Source organism: Trifolium pratense, linkage group LG7, assembly GCF_020283565.1.
Source record: "Trifolium pratense cultivar HEN17-A07 linkage group LG7, ARS_RC_1.1, whole genome shotgun sequence".
Taxonomy (NCBI): Eukaryota; Viridiplantae; Streptophyta; class Magnoliopsida; order Fabales; family Fabaceae; genus Trifolium; species Trifolium pratense.
Window position 1 is genome coordinate 48823908 of NC_060065.1, and position 26730 is coordinate 48850637.

Consider the following 26730-nt stretch of genomic DNA (forward strand, 5'->3'; position numbering starts at 1 on the left):
CGGAATATATTATTTTTAATGTTCTCAATGTTTTGCCAATTTATTGCAAGTTTTATGAATTATTTTTTATTGCTCTAGTGTTATGGTATCTTGTTGAATTATATTTTATTGCAATTATTATATAATCATATATCTCCTCATAAGAAAAGATTGATACATAATCACTCGAGTCCAAAAATAGTCTTCCATAACTCTGGACTGCATTTGGGAGGATACTGGAACTACTTGATGTCATAACTCGTCCCGAACTCTGGACTACTTTTTTTTTTTTTTGTAACCAGAACCAATATATGAGTAGTTTAAATAAATGAAGAGTGAATTGGTATATAAACCAAGACAATAATATAACATATTAATCTCACATAAGTTATAACCATAGATTATAATCATCAATGAACATCTAACTTAAAAGTTTACAATATATATCATTTGTATCCCAAAACAAGGTCTCAAATTTTCCAAAAACACAACGATCCAAACTATAATTTGTGATTTTGCATAACCTCCTAGCTGGTATGGAAATTACTTCTTACTCTTCACCAAAAGCTTCACTATTAGAGGAGGAGAAGGAGGCTTCAAGATCTTTATTCTCTTCGCACAATTTTAACTTTGTGCACGCTTCTTAGGAGGCATGCTCATCACCGAATTCTTTACCGTAAGATGATAAAGAACATGTACTTGCCAAATCACAAACAAACTCTTGCACCAAGGACACAACTTCATTTTCTTCGCACAATTCTAACTTTGCACACCTTGAGTGGATATTTAGCACCTCAACATTGTCTCCTTTCACGACATCCTTCAATGAGATTAGACTTGGAATATGAGGAATTAGTTGAAAATACTTTGATTGATGAATCCCATGGATTCGAAAAACTTTGAATCCATACTTCCCAGGTTCATAAAATATAAAACAGTTAGATGAATGATAAGACAATAAGGCAGCACCCTCCTCAAAGTGTTTTACCGGCCAATATGAACCAATATGTGAAGAAAGATCATTGCTGAGAAAAGTATCAATGTTGTAAACCTTAGTCCATGATTCTCCAATACCATAATTTTTCATAATCCACATTGTAATACCATGTGGAGAAGAAGCATCACATATGTAAAGAAATCCCCTTAATTCTCCCATGCTTATACGACCTTTATCAAGAATTTCATTCTTTTCAAAAACGTGTGCAGAAGGGAATGATTGCAACCTTTCACTTTCAAAGTTGAAACACAATATTGATACTTGCCAACGACCAAACCTGATCCAATGAAGTGTGCCATTCACACTGGTGGCATGCGTAAGGCTTGAAATAAAAATTGGATGATCCACCTCAACATTTCTCCATGAAGGTGTTCCAAGAGTGTGTATCTGAAGGGTCAATCGCTGAAATGACGGGTTCATGTGACGTCTAACATTAATGACGCACAATTTTATAACCTTATATTCATTAGTTTTAGGTTGGAAACCAAAAGCAACTATTGGCTCGATTCTTAAACTAGATGGGGATAAACGGAATAAGTCGATACCCTTATATGAACTTGGCGGGGTTACAGTAGTAGGTTTAGGAAGTCTTATGAACTCCCCAGTGATTGGATTGCAAATGACTGAAGGGTTTCCCTTATATGGGTGACACAAACAAAGCAAGCCGTTGCAAGAATTTGCAATAAGAAACTTATAGTGAAGAGGGTTGTTGTCTCTCTTCTTGTTTTTAAATTTGGTATCACGAAGAGGAAGCTTGAATATAGGCGCAAGCTTGACATGATTGTTGCATCCAATCTGAAACTTCTGAGGGTCACACTCAAGAAGGTACATGGTTCTTGATACTAGACTATCATTAACATCACAGGGCCGAATCATGAAACAAGTTGGTGATTGTTGAAAGTGCAATTTAGCAAAACGTGGTTCTGAAATAAGCATTTTCCAATTTGTGCAGACACATCTACAAATGAGAAGAGTGTTGATGGGAAGTTGAAGCAGAATCTGGGTGGTGAGTGGTTCAGGAAGATTATCAAAATAAGGATAAATTGAATCGTCCTTTTCTCTTTTCATGGGTAACATCCTATTCTTGTGTGCTCTGTTCGTTCCTTTGTTGAAGATCTGCGAAAACGGCGACTGAGATATATCTATCAACACAACACACGAGTTCTGTCGGCAGAGTGGTCTTGCTGCCACGATACACTGAGATTCAACCTTTATCCTTTAGATAAAAGCTCTGGAATCCACCAGATTTCCGGAATCCACCAGAAAAAGTAACTAATCTAGAATTCACTAGACTTTCGGAATCCACCAGAAGGAATAATTTGGAATCCACCAAACTTGAGAAAAATCTCTGTATTTTTATTGAATCAAAAGTTTGTCTTTCAAGGCTACAATAGTTTAGTTTAAATAGTAGTGAAAAATAAAAATAACAAATCTTCTAAAAGATTGTAAAAATAAAAATAACAAACCTAGCTAAATAAAAATAATAAATCTTGCTAAAATATAAAAAAAAAAAAAAAAAAAAAAATTAGCTAAAATATAAAATTAAATCTTCACTAAATCTTTCTAGAATATAGTAAAATTAAATCTTCACTATTTTCCAAGTGAACCTTTCTTGCGCATCACTTGATCTTCAATCTGGCGCGGCCAACCTTCCTACATCAGTCTCCTCTACCTCAAAAGAACTCGACCCCGAGTTCTCATCTTGATAAAGGACCTCATCGACATGGTATTCATATATATTTGCTACATTGAAAACTTTAACACTTCTACATTTTTCAGCAACTGCTTTATTCTTCTGCCCAGTATCTTCTAACTTAGCCTTGACAGCTTCTTTAACATCCTTATTAAGCTCCTCTTCACCTTGCGTCATCAACAAGAAGCTAGACTTCTTTTTCCTTTGGTTCTTTTCAAAGTGTAAAACAGGAGCCATAGCAATCTTATGTGTGCCCCATGTAAACATCATCACATTATCTCGTCCTCGATAAGTGATATCATTATCAAACTGCCAAGGTCTACCAAGTAAAACATGACAAACATCCATATCAAGAACATCACAAAGTACCTTTTCTCTGTAATGCTTTCCGATGGAGATAGGAACTTTGCAAGCTAGTGTAACTCGAACTTGCGGACCCTTGCTTACCCAACCGAGGGTGTATGGCTTCTGATGAGATTCAGTGGATAATTGTGAGTCCTTCTTGTGTCACTTTGATGCAAGTTTAGGACTGTGTCTTGGTTGTTGATTGTAAACTACTCCTAAGCTTTGAAGCACAGAGTTAGTGTGTGTGTTTCACTTGAGAGCTTTTAAGCGAGAGTAAAATTTAGTTTCTTAGGAGTGTGTCTCCATTTTGATCGTTATAAAGTTGACAACAATACAATACGTGTTGTTAAAGGGAATTTGGGACGGTGTCTCATTATCTAAGAGGTTCCTAGGTAGGATTGCACGGGTAGTGTCTAGGCAAGAAGTCAAGTACCGGGTGTTGGTCGAGGGCTTTGAACTAGAGCTATTATAGTTGATTCATTCCTGGATTGGTATCCCCCAGAGTAGGTGACGTTGCACTGAACTGGGTTAACAAACGATCTGTGTTATTTATTATTCTGCTATTTATCGCTTTATTATATTCAGCACCTATCTTACTACAACACATGTTATAGCATCTCGTGTAGCATTGTGTCCACTGCGTGCCAGATTTTACTATTAATAAATTCGACACCAATAGTCCTTCGAACTCATTTATGATGGCTAACTCCTTTTAATAAAATATTGCAAAGGATGTAGAAATTCCAAATGGGTATAAATTTTGTTTGAAGGGCGAATTTACTCAAATTGTTTAACTTAATTTTGCAGCTCAATTACTTTTTAACTTTGCTTCCATTTTTTTTCACTCTTTTTTGAGTTTTATTGTGTTGTACTAGTACGTGGGATTAAGTTGTTTATGTTGTTATTTTGTCTAAAAAAGTTGTTTATGTTATTGACGAAATGATTTTGACACTAAAAAAAAATAATTGTTCCTTGCTTAATAAGTAGTTAGTTTGTTTAGTAGATTTGTTTAGATCTATTAAATGAATAGTCACAAACTATAGCTTTTCCATTTAACAAAAATACGCGTAAAGATGCTACAAAAACCAATGCTTGATTCCCTATTTTCATGCAAGGAAACAAAAAATTGGCGAAACCACATGGTAAAATTCACTGTTGAACCTTGCATTCCACCTCTTTCCCTTGCATTTTAACTAAGTGATAGTTAAGAATTAAGAAATGCATCGCGCTATCTTGTAAAACCGTTGGATTCTGTTATATATCAATGTTTGCATAGGGTCATAGCATAGCATTATGGTTCTTCTTCAATGCATTTTGGACACCTGCATCTAAAACCATAATCTGCAAGGGATGCTTGTCTCTCCTCAAATGAAAGGTCTTCATCAACATATGAAATTGTTATCTGAAAATTCCTTCTAAATGTTAATTACTTGAAACATTGCAATATAATCGTCGAATATATTAGTATTTCACTAAACATTTAAATCTCGGTATAAAAATTTCTCATTAGAATAAGAAAATGTTGGCTTATAAGATACTGGCATAAACAAACCTCTTCTCCCTTACAGATGGGCCTCAGTGCAATTATTGTTGCTTGACCATCTCTATCCTGCATGAAAAGAGATTGTAAAATCGTTATATTCATTGTTACGTTGCATACAAAAGAGATAAAGAGAAGCATAATTGGTTTCGATTTCTTTCTTTTTTTTCTCGTGTAAACACACATGTGGCAATATGGGAAGGAAAAAGAAACATTTTATCCGTTTCAAGTTAAACAAAAACGTGAATAAGAATATCAACCACCAAAGAAAATAATCTAGTTAAACTTTTTTGCACATCAAATGAAGTCAAATAAGCGATCGACTCAAACTAAACCGAAATAGAAGCTAAAATAAAGATAGTTTTGGTCCACATACCTCGTCTCTTTTGAAAGCTTTGGCATTAGGACAACATGAATGATTCATACAGCTTTGCAAAGGAAAAAATGCAGTTCCTTCGCAACTAGTAGAATAAACTTCACCTAGAGCATCTAGAATTGGTTGTGTAATTTTCTCAGCTTCTTCCTGCAATTGATGTAAACAGAAAAGGTAAAAGAACTTATTCATTTGGGATAAAATGTTAAAAAAGCAAGGCGAACCGAATTCTAACCTTGTCAGGATTCTTCATATCATCGATGTATAAAAAGTAATCCTCCAAGGGAGAAGCAACAACCAAATCACTGACAAATATAATTAAGGGATTAATATACATTTCAAAATCCAAATAACCTATTATTCACATATTCAGTTTACTTCAATTGCTACAAGGCCTATATCAGTATATTTAACCATTATGCAAACGGAAGCAAACACAACAAAATATAGCGGTGGACGGAATAGAAGAAAAGAGAGTAACACAAAGTTGGCTCTTACAGATTATTCAGCTCAAACATGCCAATGATATGTCCATAGATTTCAAGGGAGAATACTGGAATGAGTCAAGGGCTTGGAGCTAAATGTCCGACAAAAGTGATCACACAAAATCACTGAGCATGCACACAACGAATATATCACTAAAATAACATATGTAAGGATACACGGCTCACATTCCTTTTCAAATATTGCTGTCTGAAGAAGTTGGAGAGACTGAAACATCAAATTGATAAGAAGGAAATTAGATGCAACATATTAAATCGGTAAATAAACATGTGAAGAAAATTAATCATACCTCGAATGCCAACTCTTTTATTTGCATCCTGAATGACGCTTCATCGGAAGAATCAATATCATCTGGTAATGCAATGCAGTCCCACCACCTACAGACACTTTGAGGTCACTACTCTGACATAGTTTAAATAAAATCGTATACGAATGCTCAACATCATATATAGTGTTACAAAAAAGTTAGTCAGTATAGCAAAAACCTTTTTTTGTATCCCATTGTTATAGGCCTCCAAGCTTCCAAAAGAAGGGAGAAATTAGGGTGGTCTGGAACACAGGATGCCACATTTTTCCCTTTCTCTGCAAGACAATTTGCTTTTAACTTGCGGTACCTTAATATGGTAGAAGAAATGACCTGGTGATAAAATACAACCAGGTTTCTAGTCAGATAAACCTAGTAGAGATAATATAGCAAGACCGATGAAAATAGCTTGTTACATTCTATATGTTAAATTAAAGGCAGCTTAGACAATGAAAAATGAATATGTTGGATAATTAAAGACAAAAGAACAATAGGATACTGAGGAAGAACTGAAATCTTATCAGTATTGTCAATCACGGAAAATAGTGGTTTGTTCAAATTTTGCTATGCTTGCTATAGCTCTGCTATAACCGCTATTTGACAACACTTGAGTATTATGAAAGTGAATATTTCTTCAGGATTGATTTATATGTTTAATTTACCGTGCCAGACTACAAGCATTTACGGGACAATAATTCTTATTGAACTCTGATGATAATAATGCCAGGTAAGGTTATCAGATATACTACTCCGGTTTTGAATATAAACAAATAAATAACAACTTTTTAGGTTCATTGAATAAAGTATGTATCCGGATCATTTTATGATCCAAATACATATTTTATTCAATGAACCTATAAAAATTATTTTTTTTGCTTATATTCAAAACCGGAGAGAGTACATGTATAAACAGTATGTGTAGCACATGATCATTTTCACACAGCATTACAGAAAATACATTCAGAGCAAAATGAAAACCTTACCTTTGCAGCAAGGAGAAATATATCATTTGTTTCTGCCAGAAAAATAAAAGACAAAATAAATAAGCAAGACATGAAACAAAATGTCCACGAAATTTTTTAAATTGTCGAAAATATCGATATCCGTAAAGAAGGAGACTTACCATTAGCGTGTTTCACGAATTTAAGTAGTGCCTCCCTACGTCTTGGATCACAACTCTCGCCAGTACAGAGTAAAGAATGGGAGGATTCCCAATCAGCCTCTGCACATGACATGCTACATGTATTCATAACATTATCAGACAAATTATTTCATAAAGTTTACACCCAAAATAATGAAGTGCAAGAACAAGTATCCTATTAACCACAGGAAACTGCAGTTAATATCAGCATTCATCTAGAAATTCTTTTGAAGTTTCCCTACCTACAATACAACAGGAATGAAGCTACCTCAGTCTCTAACATATAGGATATAGAAACATTGCCGAAATCTTTACACGAGTCTATTTTGTTATAATCTCATGCATGTGATAGAGACTGAGTCTATTTTGTTCTTATCAAAACAAAAAAACAAAAAAATCAAATGCTTTATGCATCATTCTCGTATATTCTTGTCTTTGAATATACAGAGGGGGTTTAGTGTGCATTTATAAAGTAGACAAAGTGTCAAATTGCCAAGACCCAATAATCAGTTTCCGATTTGAATTAACTTCTCAAGAAGCATTTGCAGGAAAATAAATATCAAAACTCAAAAGAGTCATGAAATAACTGAGTTTTTCAAACAATAACATTTTGTGAGTTAAAGTTAGCTTATGCATCTCGAGTTTTTCAGAAGGATTCCGTTTAATTTCTTTATAAACATAAATAAGCTTATGAGGACTTTTTCATGAGTGAAGAACCATAAACATATGTCAACTGAACAACTGCGATAACTTAGATGCTAATATAGATTGTTTCATAAGTGAAGAACCATAAACATATTTCTTCAACCAACCTTAGATCTTGCTTGGATAAACAACTTAATTAAGCGCAGTTAGCATAAGTGTCGATCATATAAGTGCTTATGTATAAGCTATTTCTAAAACAATAGATAGATAAAATAAAGTTAAGCTGTTCTCATATAAGCTATAAGTTGAGCTTATGGACATCTCATAAGCTATTTCCATAAGCTCGCGTAAACAATCTACACAAGTTCTTATGTCAGTAAATAAATTCACACAAGTCAGTCCAAACAGAACCTTAGACTTACCTGCAGTAGTAAGCTTCTCCACATCCACCATGGCACGGAACAGCTGGAGGCAAGGAGAACTTCTCAGAGTAAGGCAATTTCAATTGGCCATTCATCAATGATTCGACAACACCTTCAGGGAGAGGAACTTTAGTTTTGGAACTACCAGAACTGCATTGCCAAGTGCTCTCCTCTTCATCAGATGAATCCATTTGATGATAGTTTTTCGAAGACTTTGAAGAGCTTCCTTCATCACAATCATGACTCTCATTGGCCCTTAATTGTGTCAAGTAAAGCCTCCTACCAATTTGAGTTTCTATGGAACTGATAAAACGAAAGCAGAAGCTACAGACAAAACAATCAATCTGCAAAGTAAAGTAGAAAATAAGACAAAGAAACAAGTTCTAAAATGGCCGTCACACATAAGAACAAAAATTATGAAGACAAAAACAAAAACCTTGTTGAAAGAGTGTTGAGCCCCAACAAGCATTTGGTCCTTGAGAACAAGTTCATCCTCTTTGAAGTCCGTTGCAGCATAGAGACCTGCAGTTCTCCAAATCAGAAGAGAAACATATACAGTTCTCCATTTGGATAAACAGTCTGGGAATTGGGAGTTAGGTCTAATTCAACTCTACAAAACCGGCTTGCAAGATGAGGATTGACTCTACTTATAAATTCATGTTTAGGACATCTCACATCCGATGTGGAACTCTTAACAAAAAACTTAACAAAAGCACTTATCAAATAAATGTTTATGTATAAAGTAATTTCTATAACAAAAGATAAAATAAAGTCAAGTTGTTTTCATATAGGCTATAAAATATTTTCACAAACTATCCTAGAGAGCTTATGAGCATGTCATAAGCTGTTTTCATAAGCTCTTCCAAACAAGCTCGCAATTGCTTATGCCAGATAAACTCAAATAAGTCAATCCAAACATATTCATAGTACAAAATACAAATTCTAATACATTATTTGCAACAACAAAAAAACATGATTCAACATTTATTGGCAATAGCAACAAAAGAAAAAGAAGAACCTTTTCCAAAGTTGTCATCTTGTTTGACAGTGATGCTATTGCAGTGCGTTGAAGAGAAAATGTTGTGATAATATTCCTGGATGAAAAAGAAAGTGGAAAATGAATAGAAGAGATAAAAGGGTAGGTAGTGATTGATGAATGAAGAGAATATTATACCTGAATTTGGTTAGGTGAGGGAGGAGCAAGAAGTGCAGAGATTTGAGTGGCACAAGCCGATGTAATAGAGCAAATTGGTTCCATTGAAGAGTGTGAGTGTGTCAACGACACAACACTGGCAGAGCAGAGACACAAACGTGACGGCGCCAACACTAGTATTGTATTGAAATAAAGCCTCTGTTTCGACTTCACTGTATTTTTTTGTTTTCTCAGTGTGTTTGGATTTTATTTTATTTTTTGAATCATTTTTTTTACAGCACCAATCATAAAAAAAATATTATTCAGAATAATTAGAACTTTGTGAAGTGATTTTTTTCTTTTTTTATATAGTTTTTAATTATTTTTTATAGTTTAATGGATCGATAACACAGTATAAAATAATTTTATATTGATATTTAGTAACTGATCACAAGCATTCTATGTCATTCTATTATTTTTAAAATAGTCTGGATCTGTGAAGGCAATCGCTCGAATGTTCCCCTAACCCAACCCAGGAACGGACTGGAGGGAATCGCTCGGATGTTCCCCTAACCCAACCCGGGAACGGACGGGAGGGAACCGCGGCATGGGGGATGTCCACGTTTCATCTTATAAAAGTAGGATCATGTGGATAAATTTTTATTTGATGTTAGTATAAAATTATTTTTTCAATGTGTCTTCTTTAAATCTTATTCATAATTTGGATGCGCAAAATGAAAGAATTTTTTTTTTTTTAATATTTCTTCTATTTCAATGAAAGACTTATTTGTTCACTTCACACAAAAAAAATAAAATTATTGTGTTTGGATCATTCGGCTCTTGGTATATATAATGAGGGTTTTGTGTTTGCGTGACCATTCTAGATTTGGAACATTTTAGCATGTATTGAGTATTAAAATGTATAATCCACTAATCAACAATAGGTTCAACTCGTAAAAAAACCGAGTCTTATATACAACTAGTTGCAAGGTCAGGGATGCAGATTCGCTGCAGTCACCTCTCTATCTCAATCCGATGGTTGATGGAGCTTCGAATGCACTGAATCCATGCTATTAAATGAGTGCAGTCAGTGCACTCATGATAATTTTGACTGGTATTTTCAAGACATTTTTTTTTATAGAATCTTTAACCAGTGCCCTTGAAACATGACAATTTTACATATATGTACCCTCCCTAACTAGGTAAAGACGCATTCACCTGGGATTGCACGAAAACATAGTGTCATTGTCCTTCATGATGAATCATTGAATATCACTTTAATTCAATGGGAGTTTCTTGATCATATTCATTCCTTGATTATTGCACAAGAAAATAACTTTGATTCTTGCATAACTTCCTCATCTAACCTCCCAAACTATCCTTGATTATTGCAAGCAAATCACATACACCAACATTTCAAAATTGTATCATCTAAGTATCAAAAAAACTTTTACATTGGCAAGGACTCGTTGAATGATGATTATTAATATTGTCCATGATGACCTATTATGATGTGTAAAAGGATAAAATACAAACATCTAATATAAGTTGCTACCTTGTCAGTTCAAAATGTCTGAATCAAATGCACAAATTGCAAACAAATGGTAAACAAAGAAAACAATATTAACTTCTTTCATAAAGCATCATACACATGCACAGAAACAGGTCTTTCACCAACTGAGGGTGAGAACCTTAAGAAAATCTAACCTAGTTTTCTCAACCATCTAGAAAAAACATATGGTGAAGGTTAAATCCAAGATGCAGACAGAAACCAAACTAGTAAACATTTATGAATAACAAGTGATTAGTGGTGTATTTTGGTTTTCATACGGATCCAAAGAAGAGTTCCAAGGATGGAGCACTGAACACATTAGCAGCAGTTCGTTCTGTTTTATACGGCGATATGTGGAGCTGATACTTGATAAACCTCTGCAACATGATTTGTTGTAAATTATTAGAAATAATATAGGGGGATATTGTAGCCTCGGAAAAGAAATAATGATATGTAACTAGTATTATATGAGAGCATAAATCTGACTAGATGAATGAAATCGAGATATATAGTAACATACAGCTAACTGAGAAACGATTTCATGATTCGTGTCAATGTGCCAATCTGGTTCCAACTGCCGAACAAATGACGAGCGTCCATTCTCAGTGCTGCTGAAGAGAACCTGCATAGCGGACCAGAAATCAAAATAGAGGACAAAGAGGTTTTTTCAAAGCACAAGTGAGCAGGAAGCGAGTATTTGCTACGAATCACAGTTTTTTGAGTATTTGCTGCAAAAAAATCTTGCCAGATCTTGTTTGATGTGTGTTCACATTCACATACCTTGTCCTTGACCAAACCACCTGAAGTGAATACTCCCGCCTCTTCTAACGCTACAAGAACTCTTTTCTGCAGAAACAATACATAAAGTGTAAACAATTTAACAAAATCCATGACTAACAGGGTAACAAGAGGGATATTAGGCCTGCAATCTATTTTAGTTAAAATCCATGACTAACAGCTGTAAGAAATATATGATCTCTCTCAACTAGCTCAAATTAGCAATTGCGTAAATTAATAACTTAACAATATTTGTGTTCAAAGCTAGGAATATATCATAAAATAATAATGAAATTTCATATATCTAATGTTTCATTGACAATGATGACCAAACAAGTTCCAAATTCTTAATCATAGGTTAAATTTTTTTGCTTAAAGCAACTACACCATACCTCAGTTCATTTTTACAGAATCATTTGGTCAATAAAAAAAATGATAACACCGGAAAATAGTTAATTTGCAGCATATAACAAGAAGTAATGTGTTTCAATTCCACTAAGTTCATTCATTAGATAAGACACGGTGAGTGAATGATTTATGCTGTCACAGACCTCGCTTTCGTCATCCAGAACCCGTTCCATGAGATATAAATCACAGAACTTTGTAACTTCCAACAACACTTCAAGCACAGAGGATCTCACAGTTGCTTGATTCTGCCAAGAACAGAATGAACAGCATTGATATCTTTCTGTGTTGATGTCATAAAATAAAACAAAAGTATAAGAAAGGACAATTTCACCACCTGAAGCTCCTCTGGAGTACTTTCCTCAAGGATTACTCCAAGAAGACGACAGGTTACCTACATACAAACAACACATTGTCATAGAAGTCAAGAAACATAGGTCAAACCAATGTTTAACAACTAACAACACAAACTTGTAATGACAAAGGTTCCTCATGTCATCAAGTATTCCAATCCAGTGTATATACTATACATAACTGTTTTGCACAAAGATAAGCATATAACATATCTTATGACTTATTCAGTTTATCAAGGGAAAAATAATAGTATCAGTACCACCTATCAAGATGGACAAAATAAATTATATAAAAAATTAAAGCAAAAAACGTTAACCTGAAAGAAACATAAAAATAGTTTGTATTTTGAAGCTGGCTTTATTACAACCTTAACTTTTTAAGCTGCCTTTAAAGTGGTGGGGGCTATGGTTCAGCAATTGAGAGGTCGGGTGCAGGAGATCAAAGGAACTATTTTTTTTTTAAAAGGCAAAAGACAATATATATTCAAAAAATAGGCACACATCAAAGTATAAGGCATACTTTGAGAGTACAAGCAGGAGAGTACAAAGGAGCTATGAATTTTGAATCTATGGCATCTAAAGAGAGTACAAGCAATCACCATGAGCTGGATTGGTCCCCACCTATGGATCCTTTTGTTCAATTTAATTGTGATGGAGCTGTGACAAATTGTGGCCTAAATGCTGCCTGCAGTGGTGTTCTGCGGAGTTATGAGCTATTTTCATCAAGGTATTCAGTTGGCTGTGGCTTCACCAATGTTTGGATTGAGTCGTATTTGTTGACTGCTATCAACCTTATTCAACAAGGTTGCCTGACTACTCATTTGTGCCATGGACTGGTTTATGATATCAAGAAGAATGCATCTCAAATAGCTCTAATCGAATTCCCTCATGTCCTTAGAGAATCAAATCAAGTTGCGGACGTTTTGGCAAAGATGGGTTTAAATCAACCTTATCATCTGAGGGTGTACGATAGTTCTCCTGATTGTATTAGCCTAGCTTTACTAGCAGATTGATCTGGAACCTTTTGTAGTTCTGTTGTCAGGTTCTTAACCCCTTTTATTCATCAAAAAAGATTTTAAAAGTGTCACCCAACATATGCCACACAATTCTAATCTATAAAGCCACAAACAAGTAATTTGAATTTTGATATGACATATTAATTTAACCTATAGTAGATTAAGAATTTAAACTCTAAGGTGATGGTGGACAGCGGCATATATTTCTTCCTAAATACATATCACTAGCACATAAGAGTACAGGAGAGAATATGTTTAATTACCTTTCTTCCTTCACTCAACTTCTGCCTCACTATCTGCCCCAAGCTTGGCTGAAAAAGTTGTGGAAAAAGCAAACTTAGAATTGCCAATCACGCTAAAGCTATAAAAAAATACAGCAGAAATTATACGAAAAAGACTGAATTATGAATCATTAAACAAAGGAAAGTGGGAAACAAAAAAAGCATTATAGTATACCTTGACTGGCTGAAAGAACTCGTCTACAACATTTTGTGCCCTTGATTCATCTGAAGGTAAGCAAGCATCAGAAGGAACAACCGATGCATTTGAATGTGTGCCGGCTCCAGGATTACTAGATGTAGCACCTTGCCGTTTTCGTTGTCTCCCTTGAGAATCATTAGGAGATCTCAACAGCCTCCAAGTGAAAACAATTGCAACAGCAAGACCAGCAACCGCCCCAATAGTTCGTATATCCTAAAACCAATTACAGTATCAAAAGGTTTGTATTATTTACACAAACAACATTTTGATACACTGTCTGTTTAAAAAGTTGTATACTGTCGACAAATCACAATCAATCATATATGACTTAAGAAATAGTTACCATTGAAGTCAAACATTTTTTTCAATGATCTAACAAGCATTATTGATTGACAGTGTAAAAATCCTTATTTACACATGCTCCAAAAAAAGACAAAAACATTACCTTGATCATTTATACCATCAAACTTAAACCATACCTATTATTTATAAATTTATAATGCAAATTAGGTCACTATTTTCCCCCATTTTGACAATAACCCTGATACATAAAAACTCATTCTTTCTAGTTTCTATCCACACCCAAAAATTAAATTAAGTACATTGGGAACTCTAGATTACCGGGGTCCCATTCGCCTCGAACCAGAGGGTTAATACCAACCAAAAAAAAAACCCAGTTCAATTTTCTCATTAAAAAACAAACTTTCATTCTTTGAATTAAGAATTATCCAACCCTTATTCCTAATCATTCAATAAACAATAAAGGGACAATAAAAATTTATCAAAAATATCAAAATTTCAACAGAACAGTGAAAATGGAACGAGAAACAGGAAGAAATGATTACAAATTTGACAAACAAACAAACAATAATTAATAATCATATATTTATATCATATATCAGATCCAATTGAATGATGAATTATTGAAAAAGAAAAGGTGGAGAGAGAGAGAGAGAGGAATACGAGGTTGTTGAAGGAGAGAGAGAAGAGATCTCCGATCTTGAAAGTAACATAAGCTCCAAAGCGTTTGATAAGGTAAAAAAGGTCTAGTTTTGAGGCATCATCCTCACCACCACCACTACCACCGGAAGATGACATGTTACACCGTTAGAATCACAAGAATTTGAATTGAAATGAAATTAAAGAATTTTTGTTCAAAGATTCGAAGACAAAGAAAAGAAGAAAGATGATGTTTTGTTGTTTGTGTTGGTGTCTCCGTTTGCCGTCAACCACTGCTATGAGCTGTCGTTTGAGCTTCGAATGTTTTTTGTTCCAAATAACATGAATCAATTTACCACTATCGGATAATAAAATCTTATCTTATGTAGTATTTCCGAGGTTAAAAAACACAAAAGTAATTAAGTAATCATTTTTTTAACTTTAAAATATTCGTAAAAAAAAAAGTTTTTTACTTTAATTAAAATTCCGTCAAAAAAAATTAATTAAAATAAACATATAGTATTTTTTAACCTAACTTTAACATAAACAGTTTTTATCAATAAAAAATTTAAGGGTTAGGTTAACTTGTGTCCTAAGGGCACATGTTAAGCTATCTAAAAATAGAAATATAGTATTTAATAATAGAAAAAATTTAATGTTTAGAGAATTGAATACACCACAAGTTCAATAAATTTTTTCCACATTTATATCCTTATTATGTGCCCTTAAGGGCACAAGTTAACATTCTCCAAAATTTAAAATAATCATCAATACGAAAGTGTTGAATTATTTTTTATTTTTTAATTTGAATTCAAGTGAAAAAGTTCAATCTAATAAAATGATATTTTTTATAAACTCGTTTTGGTTAAAAAAAAGGTTTGGAGTTGCGTACAATCAAAAAATAATGACTGCAGTTGGTCATATATAAATCGTCAAATGTTAATCGAATGGTTTAGATTTATTCACTTAATGCAGTTATACTACATAGAAGTCTTATAAATTCATTTTCCTTTTGTTTAGTTCCTCTAATCCATTTTATAAGAAGAAATAGTTAGTTGAGTAAATATGTATCTATATAATTTTGTCTTACTTATTAAAAAAGTTCTAATTTTCAAAATATTCATTTTATACCTTTAACTGTGTTAAAGAAATTCATATGTCAAGATGTGGTTGATCTCATGTAAGGAAACATATGCATATAATTTGAGGGGTAAGAGACTGAAACACTTTAAGGATGTGGTCACAAATTCAATTTATCTTTTGTATGTAAAAAAATTAGTTTAAAAGAGAATACAGGAATTCATAAGGGAAATTATATCCGTACAAAAAAAAATTATCGTCAAGCGTAATTTGTGTATATTTTTGAAATATGTGTAAAATGTTGAAGATAAAAAATATGAGAGATATAGACAAACATATACAAAATCACATATGTTGTCAATATTTTGATGTTTATATAGCATAACTCAATTCATAATGGCTTCGGATAAGTAGTGAGTGAATTAAATAATATAGGGTCTTGTTAACAAGTATCGTTGGACACTCTTTAAAGATTCCAATTAAAAAGAAAGGAGAATTTTAACATGTGCACCAAAGGCACATGTTAAGAAGATAAATGTGGTAAACATTAAATGTTAAGTTTTTAAATTCAACTTTTTAAACATTAAATATTTTGTATCATTAAATGCTATATTTCCTTTTTAACATGACCCTTAAAGAAACTATTTATTTAAAAAGTAAAACATTTTAATTTTCAATGCATTGACTTTATACATTTTCATAAAATTTTCTTAAAAACTTACTATTTAAAGTCTTAAAGAGTACCCTGAGAGAACACTCATTAGCATTTTCCATTACTCCCTCTATCCTGATTTATAAACAAAATTCTACTTTTGAGATTTATTCAATAATGGATGTATCTGGTCTATAATATAGGCCAAATACATTAGTTTTTCAATGAATTTAAAAAGTTAACTTTTGCTTATAATTAAGGATGGAGTACGATGACTTCACCTCTACCATTCACTACTATATCACCCAAATTAGACCGTTTGCTTTAGCTCTAATGACATCTCTATATGCTATCAACATCCCTATATAAACAAAGAGTTCTATATGCTTTCAACATCTCTATATAAACAAAGAGTTGGACATGCAGCCGTGTTAAAACTCTTAGGGAGAGTTAGTCATCCATTTGGGTCCCACAATGCTCGAGGGATTAGTCTCTATAATTGCACACAGATGATATTCAGTTTACACAAAAACAAAAAAAGAGAGTTGTGCTTACAACCTTTCTTCCTTTTGAGCATTTTCTTAAATATTTACTTTCTAATTAGGTAAAATACATGTAGGACTCATCATTTTATGTGTGATGTTTTTTTAAAGGGACTCGCATTGATTTCTTACCAAGAGGAGTGTTAGGAACAATCTATTTTCAACACTCTCTATCACTCATTTTTTAATTGGTTGAAAGAGTAGTGCTAACACTTTATTTTGAAGTTTGAACATTCTCTCTAAACTCTCTCTAATTTGGTGAAACACATATAGATCTCTCTACTACTTTATGTTTAACATATTTTCAAAGTGATGGACAGACATTGATTTCAATCAATTAAAAAGTGAGCGTTGGAGAGTGTTGAAAATAGTAACTCGAGTATAAACGAATCAAAATTTAAAAATCGGCTTTGTAAAACACATGCAAAAATGTAAAGAAAAGAGAAGAATACAGTGGTGTTTTGTTACAACTTTATAGCCAAATTTGACAAAGTTTGTATGAGTCATATTCATATAAATAAGAAATTGGCCAATGAATAATTCAATAATTGCTTCGCCATGAAGTGAAAAAGGACTAAAGAGAACAAGGGACCCAAAAATTGACAACAGAAAGAAAAAAGGGGTTTATGTCAGTCCATAATCCACAATTGGAGGTGGGGAAGAGCTTTGCTTATCTTCAACTAATATTTCAGTCTCAATAGATTTAGGTGACAATGTCCTTTCAATCTTCAAGCCTGTGCCATTTACAAGCATCTCTTTTTCTAAGTGTAAACAGTAACTCTCGAAAACCCGAGTGCTTACCATAACTTTAAAATCCAACAGAAAGAGTAACTCTAATTCAAGTTTGTTCAGTTCAGCATTGCTTACTCCTCCTACTCGAGCATATACCGCATTGTTATAATGTCTACAGCTCGGAAAACCAAAGAAAATAATGCACAGAATCAGAACAAAGACAATAAAACAATAGCTACAAGAGAAGTAAAACTCAGGTTTCAAAAAAGTTGCAGCCACAACCTAGACCGCAACATCATTATATTTTTATATCTACACGGCTGTTACTGCGACCGTGATTTAAAACCATGAGTAAAACCAACTTCACTTCAATAAAAAGTAAGATATAGAAGTAAAATAGAGTAAGGGACTCACTCATCATCTAGCATCTTGGAAGCAACCATGACACTGGTAACTAGCAACCTGTGCACATTCAAGGATAAGACTAGAGAATCAGGGTGCTTGTGATTCAGCATGTCTATATACACATAGCCAACCACAAAACATGAAGGGCTACAATTAGTGTACTTGTATATCCTCTCCAAGTACTTAGGTATGCTTATGCCTGGCGCTCTTACGCCATGGAATGCATTCAAGCTCTTCCCTAATCTTACCGAGTCACAGCTCAGTTTATCTAGTTGCTGGTTCAGGTCATCCACAAGCTTTTCATTGCGAGCTACCAGCTTCTCTAAGGTGGAAGACAGGATCCATAACACTCTTGGCAAGTTCAGCTCGGCAGGCCCTGTTATTGGCTGATTCTGCCGGCTGTGGTTGCTGTATTCACTTGCTGTTAACATTTAGGTCATCTTGGTGATTGCAGTTTCAACCAGGGGAGTTGAACTTGCAGATGCTCATATTTGCTACAATTTGAGTGGTTAAAGAGCTAATTCCATCTTTGCATGTTATCTGATTTGTGTGTGTGGCTCTGTTAGTAGCAAAGATTTTTCTTCTTCTTACAAATCTCAAACCACTAAATATTCTTTAAAGGGACCCCACATATTTGTGGATTGTCTTGGAAAAATCCAAGCCATGCCTTAAAATACATACAGTCTGGCAAGTGGCAACAAGCCAACAGCAACTTGTCTTGGTTGATTCGTATGCAAAACAAAATTGGAGCCCGGAGGTTTGTCTACTTACCTTGCAAATACTAGGCCCCTACAGGTCAAAAAGCAGGGGCAAAATCAATGTAATGCTGGTGTTGATTGGTTGGTGAAGGATGGGCCATGCAGGCACTGTTTCAACCATGAAACTATAAATACTACTATAACTAAGGTTTGTTTCAGATTAATATCAGCTTATTTTTCATAATGAACATCTGAGGATTGGGATACTGTAGATGCAACTCGTTCATTCATAAACAATGTTATGAACCCTAAGGCCTACAAGGGATACATGCATAATATATTACAATTGTTATGGAATGGAACAAAATGTCACTGAAAAGCTCTGTAATAATTGAATATAAGCCGTTCTGTTTGTGAATAAAGAATGACATTTTTATATGCAAGGGGAAGCAAATGGGACAAAGCTCCCCTATCGTCAAAATATTTGAAAAATGCATCATACTGTTCTCTAGCCTATACATTGTAGTTCATGGAATGAAGTAATTTCTCTTCCTCATTTGACATTTCACTCATTTGCATGTGTGATTTGTTATTCATCTTGTTCCACTCATTTTCAACACGAAAGAAGATCCACTGGAAGCGGCGGAAAATCTCCAAAGCAGCTATTGTGAACACTGTGAGGTAATTGTGGCGAAGATGGGCAGAAAGCTTGTATGTCCATGTGCAACGCAAAACCAAATTGCTTCCAATCACCCAAATGTAAACCTGCAATCACATTTATATGAAAACTGCTTCAGAACACTGATGAAACCAATCTGATTTTTTGTTTCAGTTCTCTACTGTTCTTTTTTCTTCTTTTGCCATGTTGGTTTTCACATATTCATCAAATCAGATAGAAACTGAGAATCTAATAAATAAGATTTAGCAAGTGAACAGTTACAAATTGCTGATTTCACCATTGATTACACTATGGGATATGGCATCACGGACTTGATCAACCTTTATCAAATTTTGAAGGAAACGTAGATTGAATATAAATCCTACATTCACAGATGGTTTGTTGGGTCCTCGTCGTTTAACAAAGAACCCGTGGCATATTTAGAGTTTTAAAATTGGAATATTTTTCTTAACCTTGCTAATTTTTCTTTTATACTTAATATACTTGTCCCCCACACACCCAAAAAAAGCTTAAAAGCATGAAATCTCAAACGTGTTTGTATTTTGGCCTCTTAAATACCATTTTTCAAACTCCCTACTTACCGTTCTATAAACTGTACAAGACACATTCATTAACAAAGTTAAAGTAGGAAGTCTTGCAAAATGTTTACCTTGAAATCAAAATAAACGACAAATTATAAGTTGAAAGGAACTGGTGAACTCTAGCTATTCTCATACAACTATACTTACCCATCTCCTTCCATGCAACATATATGAGAACAGATTTGGTTTGCTGAACTTGAATATTCGAGTGAAGCCACTGGCAAAAGATGAAAGCAATATTTATCACACCAAGTCAAATGACAGTCATCAGATTGAAAAAAGTTAAATACCAGCAAGAGACTCGATACTGGGAATGAAAGCAACTTCTTCAATTTTTACAAGTGTTTGGCTAAGATATAATCATATAAATTAGAAGCTTAGCTTAGTTTGAAATACCACTAAAGGTGTAAGGTAAACATTCCTCATACCTTAGGTCCCAATCTCGAGTCAAATCCCAGTAGAAAGAGTATGATGAGTTCACAACACTTGACAGAAGCCAAAGAGGCCTATAGAAGTTTGTCCACCTTTCAGGGAAAACATGATATTTAAGAGCAGAAAGAAAAATCACTGGCACCGCGGTTGAATATTTTAATGCTGAAACCATAACCAAAAAGAACTTGTTAGAAATATATAATATAAAAACCATTCATGTGTCTTTCTCTGACAGCTTAAGCTTTTGGGTAATTGGTTTATTACATAAAACCGTGTCCTTGTTCAATTCTTGTAATAAAAAAGTTGAATTAAAGCCAAACAGGGGGAAAAAGTTATATTAAACTATTGATGGTTGCTGCGTAACAGAAATTTGGTGAAAAATGGATTTGACTGTTGTTAATGTATAACATCAATTTCACAAACTTGCAAAATTTAGATGATGACTGATGCAATACAAGTTCTAAAAAGGAGACAGAAAAGGGGCATTAATTAGAGTAACAAAGAGCTCTTACCATTCAGAAGACTTGTTTTCTCTCCAGTATCTTTGTACTGCCGGAGACATTGGTTTAAGCGAAAAAGGTACGGCAAAACAAGAACTAAAGGAATTGCGACAGAGTGACTGCCACAAACAGAATCAGCTTCCAACCAAGCAATTGTAGCAACCTACAAAAAAATTGAAGAAACAACTTTAAGGAAAATCTATGTATATAGATCCAAAAGTCTAATCATTATAAATAAGTTATAAAAGAACGAAGAACAATAAGCGCAATCAAAATTGTAGTTGAATTACAAATCTCAACATTATAGAATCAACAGCTGATTTAGCTCTAGAAAACAATTTGCACGGGAACAAGAAATTTGTTCAATGATTCCAATGAATGCTATATATTTGAAGTTGACCAAATTCATGGGATGATCAGAATAGGAAACTCAAAAGTTACACTAAAACATGCAAATATAAACTCCCTAACTGACAATAGAAGACATGGATTTATAAGAACCAAACCTGTCGGTGGACCATTCTACATACTGAGCGCTCCAAATCAGAAAAGACCTGCATAAAATTATAATAATAATCAAAATAAATATTGGTGTGCCTTAGTAGGAACTAAAATTTGGATTAGATCAACAAATCATGTCAATTCTAAACTCAGGTTGTGTCATGTGTATGCCAGTGTTGGACCTCTGTGTCAGTAATAAAGGTAACTAAATACGTGCAAAAGTATACCTATAGATCTATAAATAAACCTAATACTTAGGCTCAAAACCTAGCAAATAAAAGTATTAATGAAGATTAACATGGCAGAGGAAAAATATTTTTTCAAGAGAAAGATAATATTGGAAAGAAAGCATACCTTAACCATGGAAGTTAAAATATCAGCCAAGAAAAAATCAGCGAATGATATTGCCTGTTTTTATGAAAATAGAAAAATGTCAGATCATATGCAAGCCTGGTTCCAACAAGATACCAAAAGAATAAGTTGATAAGGGATAGAAAAAAGCAAGAGTAAGGTTTCAAGTCTTAAGAATCCGAATAAGTAAAGAACAACAATAATTCCCTACTAAGTTTTAACACTGCAATAGTTCTGGGCGTCTTCAAAAAAAGCTCATAGAAAGGTCAACCTAATGCCTCTAAGTGTTTTACTTGTGCATGTAGTAAGTGTAGTTTACACAAACAATGTCATTGATTGATGGGACCTATCTTCAAAATGGCAGTGATAATAGGTCATTATTTTATGAATAATTTACTATTTATGATAAATAGTGAATAGTCTCGGCAGCTTCTCTCCTCCCTTCATTAGCATCTAAATTGCAATCATGAATCATCTCATCTAATGTGCCAACAACTGTTGCATACTTTTTAATTGATGCCAAATAAGAGAGGGAGTTGAATGGGTATTTCTGTTATCATTATGAAAATAAACATGGAGAAAACACAAGTGAATATGATACACATGAATCAAGCATTCTATTTTCATGCTTATATATTTTCCTATCATGCATAGCCTAAAGATAATTCAGACGTCAACAACAATTGACAGCTATTTCAAGAGAGTCACAGCAAAAACTAGAGAACACATTACATCCAAATAGAAGCAAGCTTGCCTGTAATGGAAAAACTATTCGCCAGAGTGTCCTTAAGAAGAAATATCTAGATGAAAAATAGAAGATATCAAAGGGGAATATCAAAACCATCACAATAGCAGCATACAAGAGCACCTGCAGCACAAAATGCTTCCAATATAAGATATAGTAAAAGGCAGCACAAAATGGAATTAAAGAATCATTGATCATATATAAAGAAATGAACAAAAGTATTGCATTACATATTTATATTCTGTATTAAGATTAACCTGAAAGTTATACTGACTATAATTTCCATTTAAGACAAATAAATATAACCTGTGCTATGGCAACTGTAAATTTACATTTCGAAACCAAGCAGTTGGAATGATACAGACAACCTATCACTGCCTATTTACCAATAGTGAATAATAAAGACTTTTTAACGTAAAAATTGGGAGAACATTTAAATTAAAGTATCCAATCCGATGCTCAGTAAGACAAAAAAGAAAAACAGTAAAAAGTTTTAGCCCTTCCTAACCCCACCATATAAGAAGAGATTCGATAGAATTAAAAATACCATGATTAGCAATAAATCCTATCCGCGGAAGTAGATATTTTCTGGTGCAACATAACCTAGGCACGTCTTAATTCCTTTGGTTCTTTTTTTCTTCACTCAACCTTCACCCCTCCCAGTCTAATGCAATAGCTTATTGATAAATAAATGCTCCAACTAACAATATACAGATCATAAATGATATGATCGGTGTTCATTGCTGGATATTTTTTGCAACCAATATGCAGGGGGTCCCTGAGATTTATAAAAGTGATTGTTGTTGGCTTGTTGCAATATTGTTTATCATTATCGAATTGTTACTCTTTAATGAATATTATTAATAAAAACATTGCAATCAAATTGCAGTCAAATAACTACATCGCAAGCAATCATAAATACTGTTAAGAAATGACAATACTACAATACTAAATTGATAAAGTGATAACCAAGCAAACAAAACAGTAATTGTGGATGCATCTATTACACTGGTTGTGATGCAGCATATGCGACTTCCCCGTGAGAATAAAGATAAATGTATGCTGTCATACTGGTTGGAACAATAATTGTCATCCACATGGCGCACTGCAATAATCAACAACAACAATTAGGGGAAAAAAAACTAGTCAATCACTGGAGACGAATTATTAGAAAGTGGCGAACAAGGTGTAAAAAGAGAAAAGAATTAGAGAAATTGCTTGGAACTGAGAAGAAAGCCAGGAAAATTTGCCGGTTTAGCGATATAATAATAGTGAAGGGCTTTTTGGCACAGCGGTTGGATTTTTTAACCATATGCCTATTGACTAGGATATCATAGATTTGAGTAATAGAATCAGCCAATGGAAAATGTAAGGTAAGGCTGCATACAATAATAACCACAACAGTTGGACCCTTCCCTAGATTCTATTATTCTGGGAGCTTTATAGCCCCATACCGAAAAGCACAAAGACTTCTAAACAGTAGAGGTGTCATGTTGTGCCCATGTGGGGCACTTTCAATTGTACTTCACATTTGTTTTCCTTAATTTTTTTTGAACCTTCATACCACTAGATCTAAGGAAAGGCGGCATACAATATAACCGCAACAGTTTGACCCTTCCCTAGACTCTATTATGCTGGGAGCTTTATAGCACCATACAAAAAAGCACAAAGACTTCTAAGCAGTAGAGGTGTCATGCTGTGCCCAAGGGGGGCACTTTCAATTGTACTTTACATTTGTTTTCCTTAAAAAAAAAATTAACCGTCATACCACTACATAGAAAAATACCACAATAGTTATATAAATGATAGAATTTTAATATATTTAAAATGTCATAAGCTAATTTTTAAAATATCTGTTCCTTTTTCTATTTAAGATTTTTGTTCGAATATTAACTGTATACGAATTTTGAGGGTTGAATTATATCCATGTTATATCCTATAATTTTTAAATTTACCATATAGCATGTCCATGTGTCATATCATATATGTCTGGCATTAGTGCCTTCTAAGCATCACGCTGCCATTCAACAATATCTTAATAGTAATTGAAACCAAAGCACCCAAAACTAACAAAAAGATTATAGTGTAATAAAAGCAAGATTACTTAGACCACATTTATTTAGTACATGGATTGATCCTTCCATTCCAACATAACATACTCCAGAAGAATCAGTGTTCCTTAGTTTGTGTTTTTATATAAAAAGAACTGGTATGATGCTTATGTTCTACACCTTGATCATTTAAGGAAACCCTATTCCCTCCTAAGAGGCATGGGAATGTTCATTCCTTGCAAACAGGAATAAATCCATGTTTGTTTTGTTCTTTATTGGCCAGTACTAGTTTTAATTAAAATTTCATTCAATGCTTATTTGATGTGCTAAGCATTTCTTTAAAATTAAAATTTCTTTATTGTTTAATTAAAATTTCTTTATTGAGAAACCATAATATTGGAACAAAAATGGATGCTAACTTCCTATTTCCAGGCAATAACACTCCCTTTTTAATTTCTCTTATGGTTCTAAAGAAAACGATTTTATGTGCCAAATATGACATGAATTAAGGTGCTGAGTTGTACCTTCCATATTTCTCTGTGAGTCAGATGATTTTGATCAAGATCAAATATTTTTGCATAATTAGCTCCACCCTGAGCAAAAACCCATAAGTTGATTCCCCAAAGCCAAACCATCAAAGCCTGAAATATAAAAATGAGATGAAACACGATGATACATTAAAGAATGTAAAGAAACTAAAATGGTAGGGAGAAAACTAACCGCAAGAAGAAGAGGATTGAAATACAAAAATGCTTCATATAAAAACAAATCCCGCTTGTCAGCACTCATTCTCATTACTGAATCCCATCCAACCTGCAGTTTTCCCACATGGAATATAAGATTGAATAAACATGGTAAAATCCTTAAGAAGATATTATCTCAACATCAAACCACATAGAGTGAATGGTGAGAAATGCTGTAGAGGGAAAACATTACTGACCTTGCAACAAATGCATCCCCAAATAAGAAACAACAGTACCTGGACATCCACCTCAATTAATTCTTGAAAAAGTGTAATAAAATCAAATAGAAGGAAAGAAAGCAAAATTCAAAGCACACAATTATAGGCATAAAGTACTAAAGTCATATTGCAGCTCATAATTACAATAACATATCGGAGTCTGAAGAAAAAATAACTGAAAGACTGTTCTTCACATAAGTTATGTCAACCGAGTGAGTACCAACCCCAAATGTTTCTCTCCAAAATAATCAAACATAAAGCATCTCCACAAGAATAAAAGAAACATTGCATTCCATCATTCAGACAACTTTTGCATTTATTCAAACGAAAGCATCAAACACATTATACAAGAGAAATAACAAGAACCTTCCAAAACCTTAAAAAGAAAGCAAAAAGGAAACCTTAAATCTCCACAACAAAATAGGCGAAGGCATCATAGCAGCAGCATTCATCGGCGTATTTCCACCCCTCATATCGTTCACTTCAACAGAATTCAATAAACTTTCATCAGCACCGTTTTCCCCCTCAAAATCGTCTAGAAACAACACAAATCATAAATTCTATCAACGAAACACCAAAAACCAATATAATCAAAACTAAAACAGAAACCAAATCCATTAATCAAGTTGCAAATGAAGTTAAAAATACGAACCAAGATCATAAACATAAGTTCTACTACCAGACTTGCGTAAATGAGGACTATTAGCAGGAACAGCAAGACCTCCAAACATAGATGAAAAACACAATCAACTATTTCTCTTTTTCACCTCTTCCAATTCTTCTAACAATCTTCAACATGCAAAATTTCAATAATTAAATAATTAATTAACAAATTAACAAATCTTCAACATAATTAATTAATCAATCAAGATATTAACAGGTAAATAGAGGATTACAATTGTCATGAAGATGAATGATTAATCGATGCGATTATAGTAAAATGAAACGCGAAATTGATGTGAAATGAGAAATGAATCGAGAATGAAAATGTGGATCCAGAAAAGTGGGAGAGAGATAGAGATAAACCTAATCGAATTGAATTGAATCGAGGAGATGAATGAGTTATGCGAAGAATAGCGTAACGCGATGAGTGTGGATCTGTGTGTGGGTTGGCGGAAAAGGATTAAGATTGAGTAGAACGCACATATCAAAGTATCAAACGCGTTGTAACTGTCGGAAGAGAAGAGTAATGCAATGTGTTTAAACTAACCGTATATATGCGT

At 33.7% G+C, this 26730-nt stretch overlaps 5 protein-coding genes across 8 annotated transcripts; all 5 read right to left on the reverse strand.

The window, feature by feature from the left end:
• Positions 1-315: 315 nt before the first annotated feature.
• LOC123900169 (F-box protein At3g07870-like) lies at positions 316-2194 on the reverse strand. Its single transcript, XM_045951490.1, has one exon. It carries the CDS (start codon positions 2051-2053, stop codon positions 623-625), a length of 1431 nt encoding a protein of 476 aa, XP_045807446.1. The 5' UTR covers positions 2054-2194; the 3' UTR covers positions 316-622.
• Positions 2195-4030: 1836 nt separating this feature from the next.
• Positions 4031-9306, reverse strand: LOC123897753 (histone-lysine N-methyltransferase ATXR2-like). The gene is made up of 14 exons (XM_045948502.1): positions 9118-9306; positions 8962-9037; positions 8380-8465; positions 7944-8287; positions 6859-6971; positions 6719-6750; positions 5917-6068; positions 5721-5808; positions 5590-5638; positions 5426-5480; positions 5163-5232; positions 4931-5077; positions 4567-4623; positions 4031-4416 (listed from the first exon to the last, which is right to left on the reverse strand). Exons 1-14 carry the CDS (start codon positions 9199-9201, stop codon positions 4306-4308), a joined length of 1464 nt encoding a protein of 487 aa, XP_045804458.1. The 5' UTR covers positions 9202-9306; the 3' UTR covers positions 4031-4305.
• A 1374-nt stretch (positions 9307-10680) lies between these two features.
• On the reverse strand, positions 10681-14962 carry LOC123898750 (peroxisome biogenesis protein 22-like). Its single transcript, XM_045949764.1, has 8 exons — positions 14622-14962; positions 13635-13871; positions 13442-13489; positions 12147-12203; positions 11956-12057; positions 11408-11473; positions 11148-11249; positions 10681-11004 (listed from the first exon to the last, which is right to left on the reverse strand). The coding sequence occupies exons 1-8, from the start codon at positions 14754-14756 to the stop codon at positions 10900-10902; spliced, it is 852 nt and encodes a 283-aa protein (XP_045805720.1). The 5' UTR covers positions 14757-14962; the 3' UTR covers positions 10681-10899.
• A 2341-nt stretch (positions 14963-17303) lies between these two features.
• On the reverse strand, positions 17304-18610 carry LOC123897357 (cyclin-U1-1-like). The gene is made up of 2 exons (XM_045947960.1): positions 18018-18610; positions 17304-17775 (listed from the first exon to the last, which is right to left on the reverse strand). The coding sequence occupies exons 1-2, from the start codon at positions 18437-18439 to the stop codon at positions 17496-17498; spliced, it is 702 nt and encodes a 233-aa protein (XP_045803916.1). The 5' UTR covers positions 18440-18610; the 3' UTR covers positions 17304-17495.
• Positions 18611-19075: 465 nt separating this feature from the next.
• On the reverse strand, positions 19076-26730 carry LOC123897355 (SPX and EXS domain-containing protein 1-like). Of its 4 annotated transcripts, none has more exons than XM_045947959.1 (14): positions 26534-26730; positions 26187-26296; positions 25909-25988; positions 25487-25525; positions 25267-25359; positions 25071-25187; positions 23505-23600; positions 22505-22618; positions 21754-21807; positions 21405-21452; positions 20911-21061; positions 20395-20560; positions 20114-20183; positions 19076-19471 (listed from the first exon to the last, which is right to left on the reverse strand). In XM_045947959.1, exons 2-14 carry the CDS (start codon positions 26236-26238, stop codon positions 19220-19222), a joined length of 1332 nt encoding a protein of 443 aa, XP_045803915.1. In that variant the 5' UTR covers positions 26239-26296; positions 26534-26730; the 3' UTR covers positions 19076-19219. The 4 variants fall into 4 exon arrangements, with proteins under 4 accessions (XP_045803915.1, XP_045803914.1, XP_045803912.1 ...); XM_045947958.1 differs by having other exon boundaries at positions 26160-26296; XM_045947956.1 differs by having other exon boundaries at positions 25909-26042; positions 26160-26296.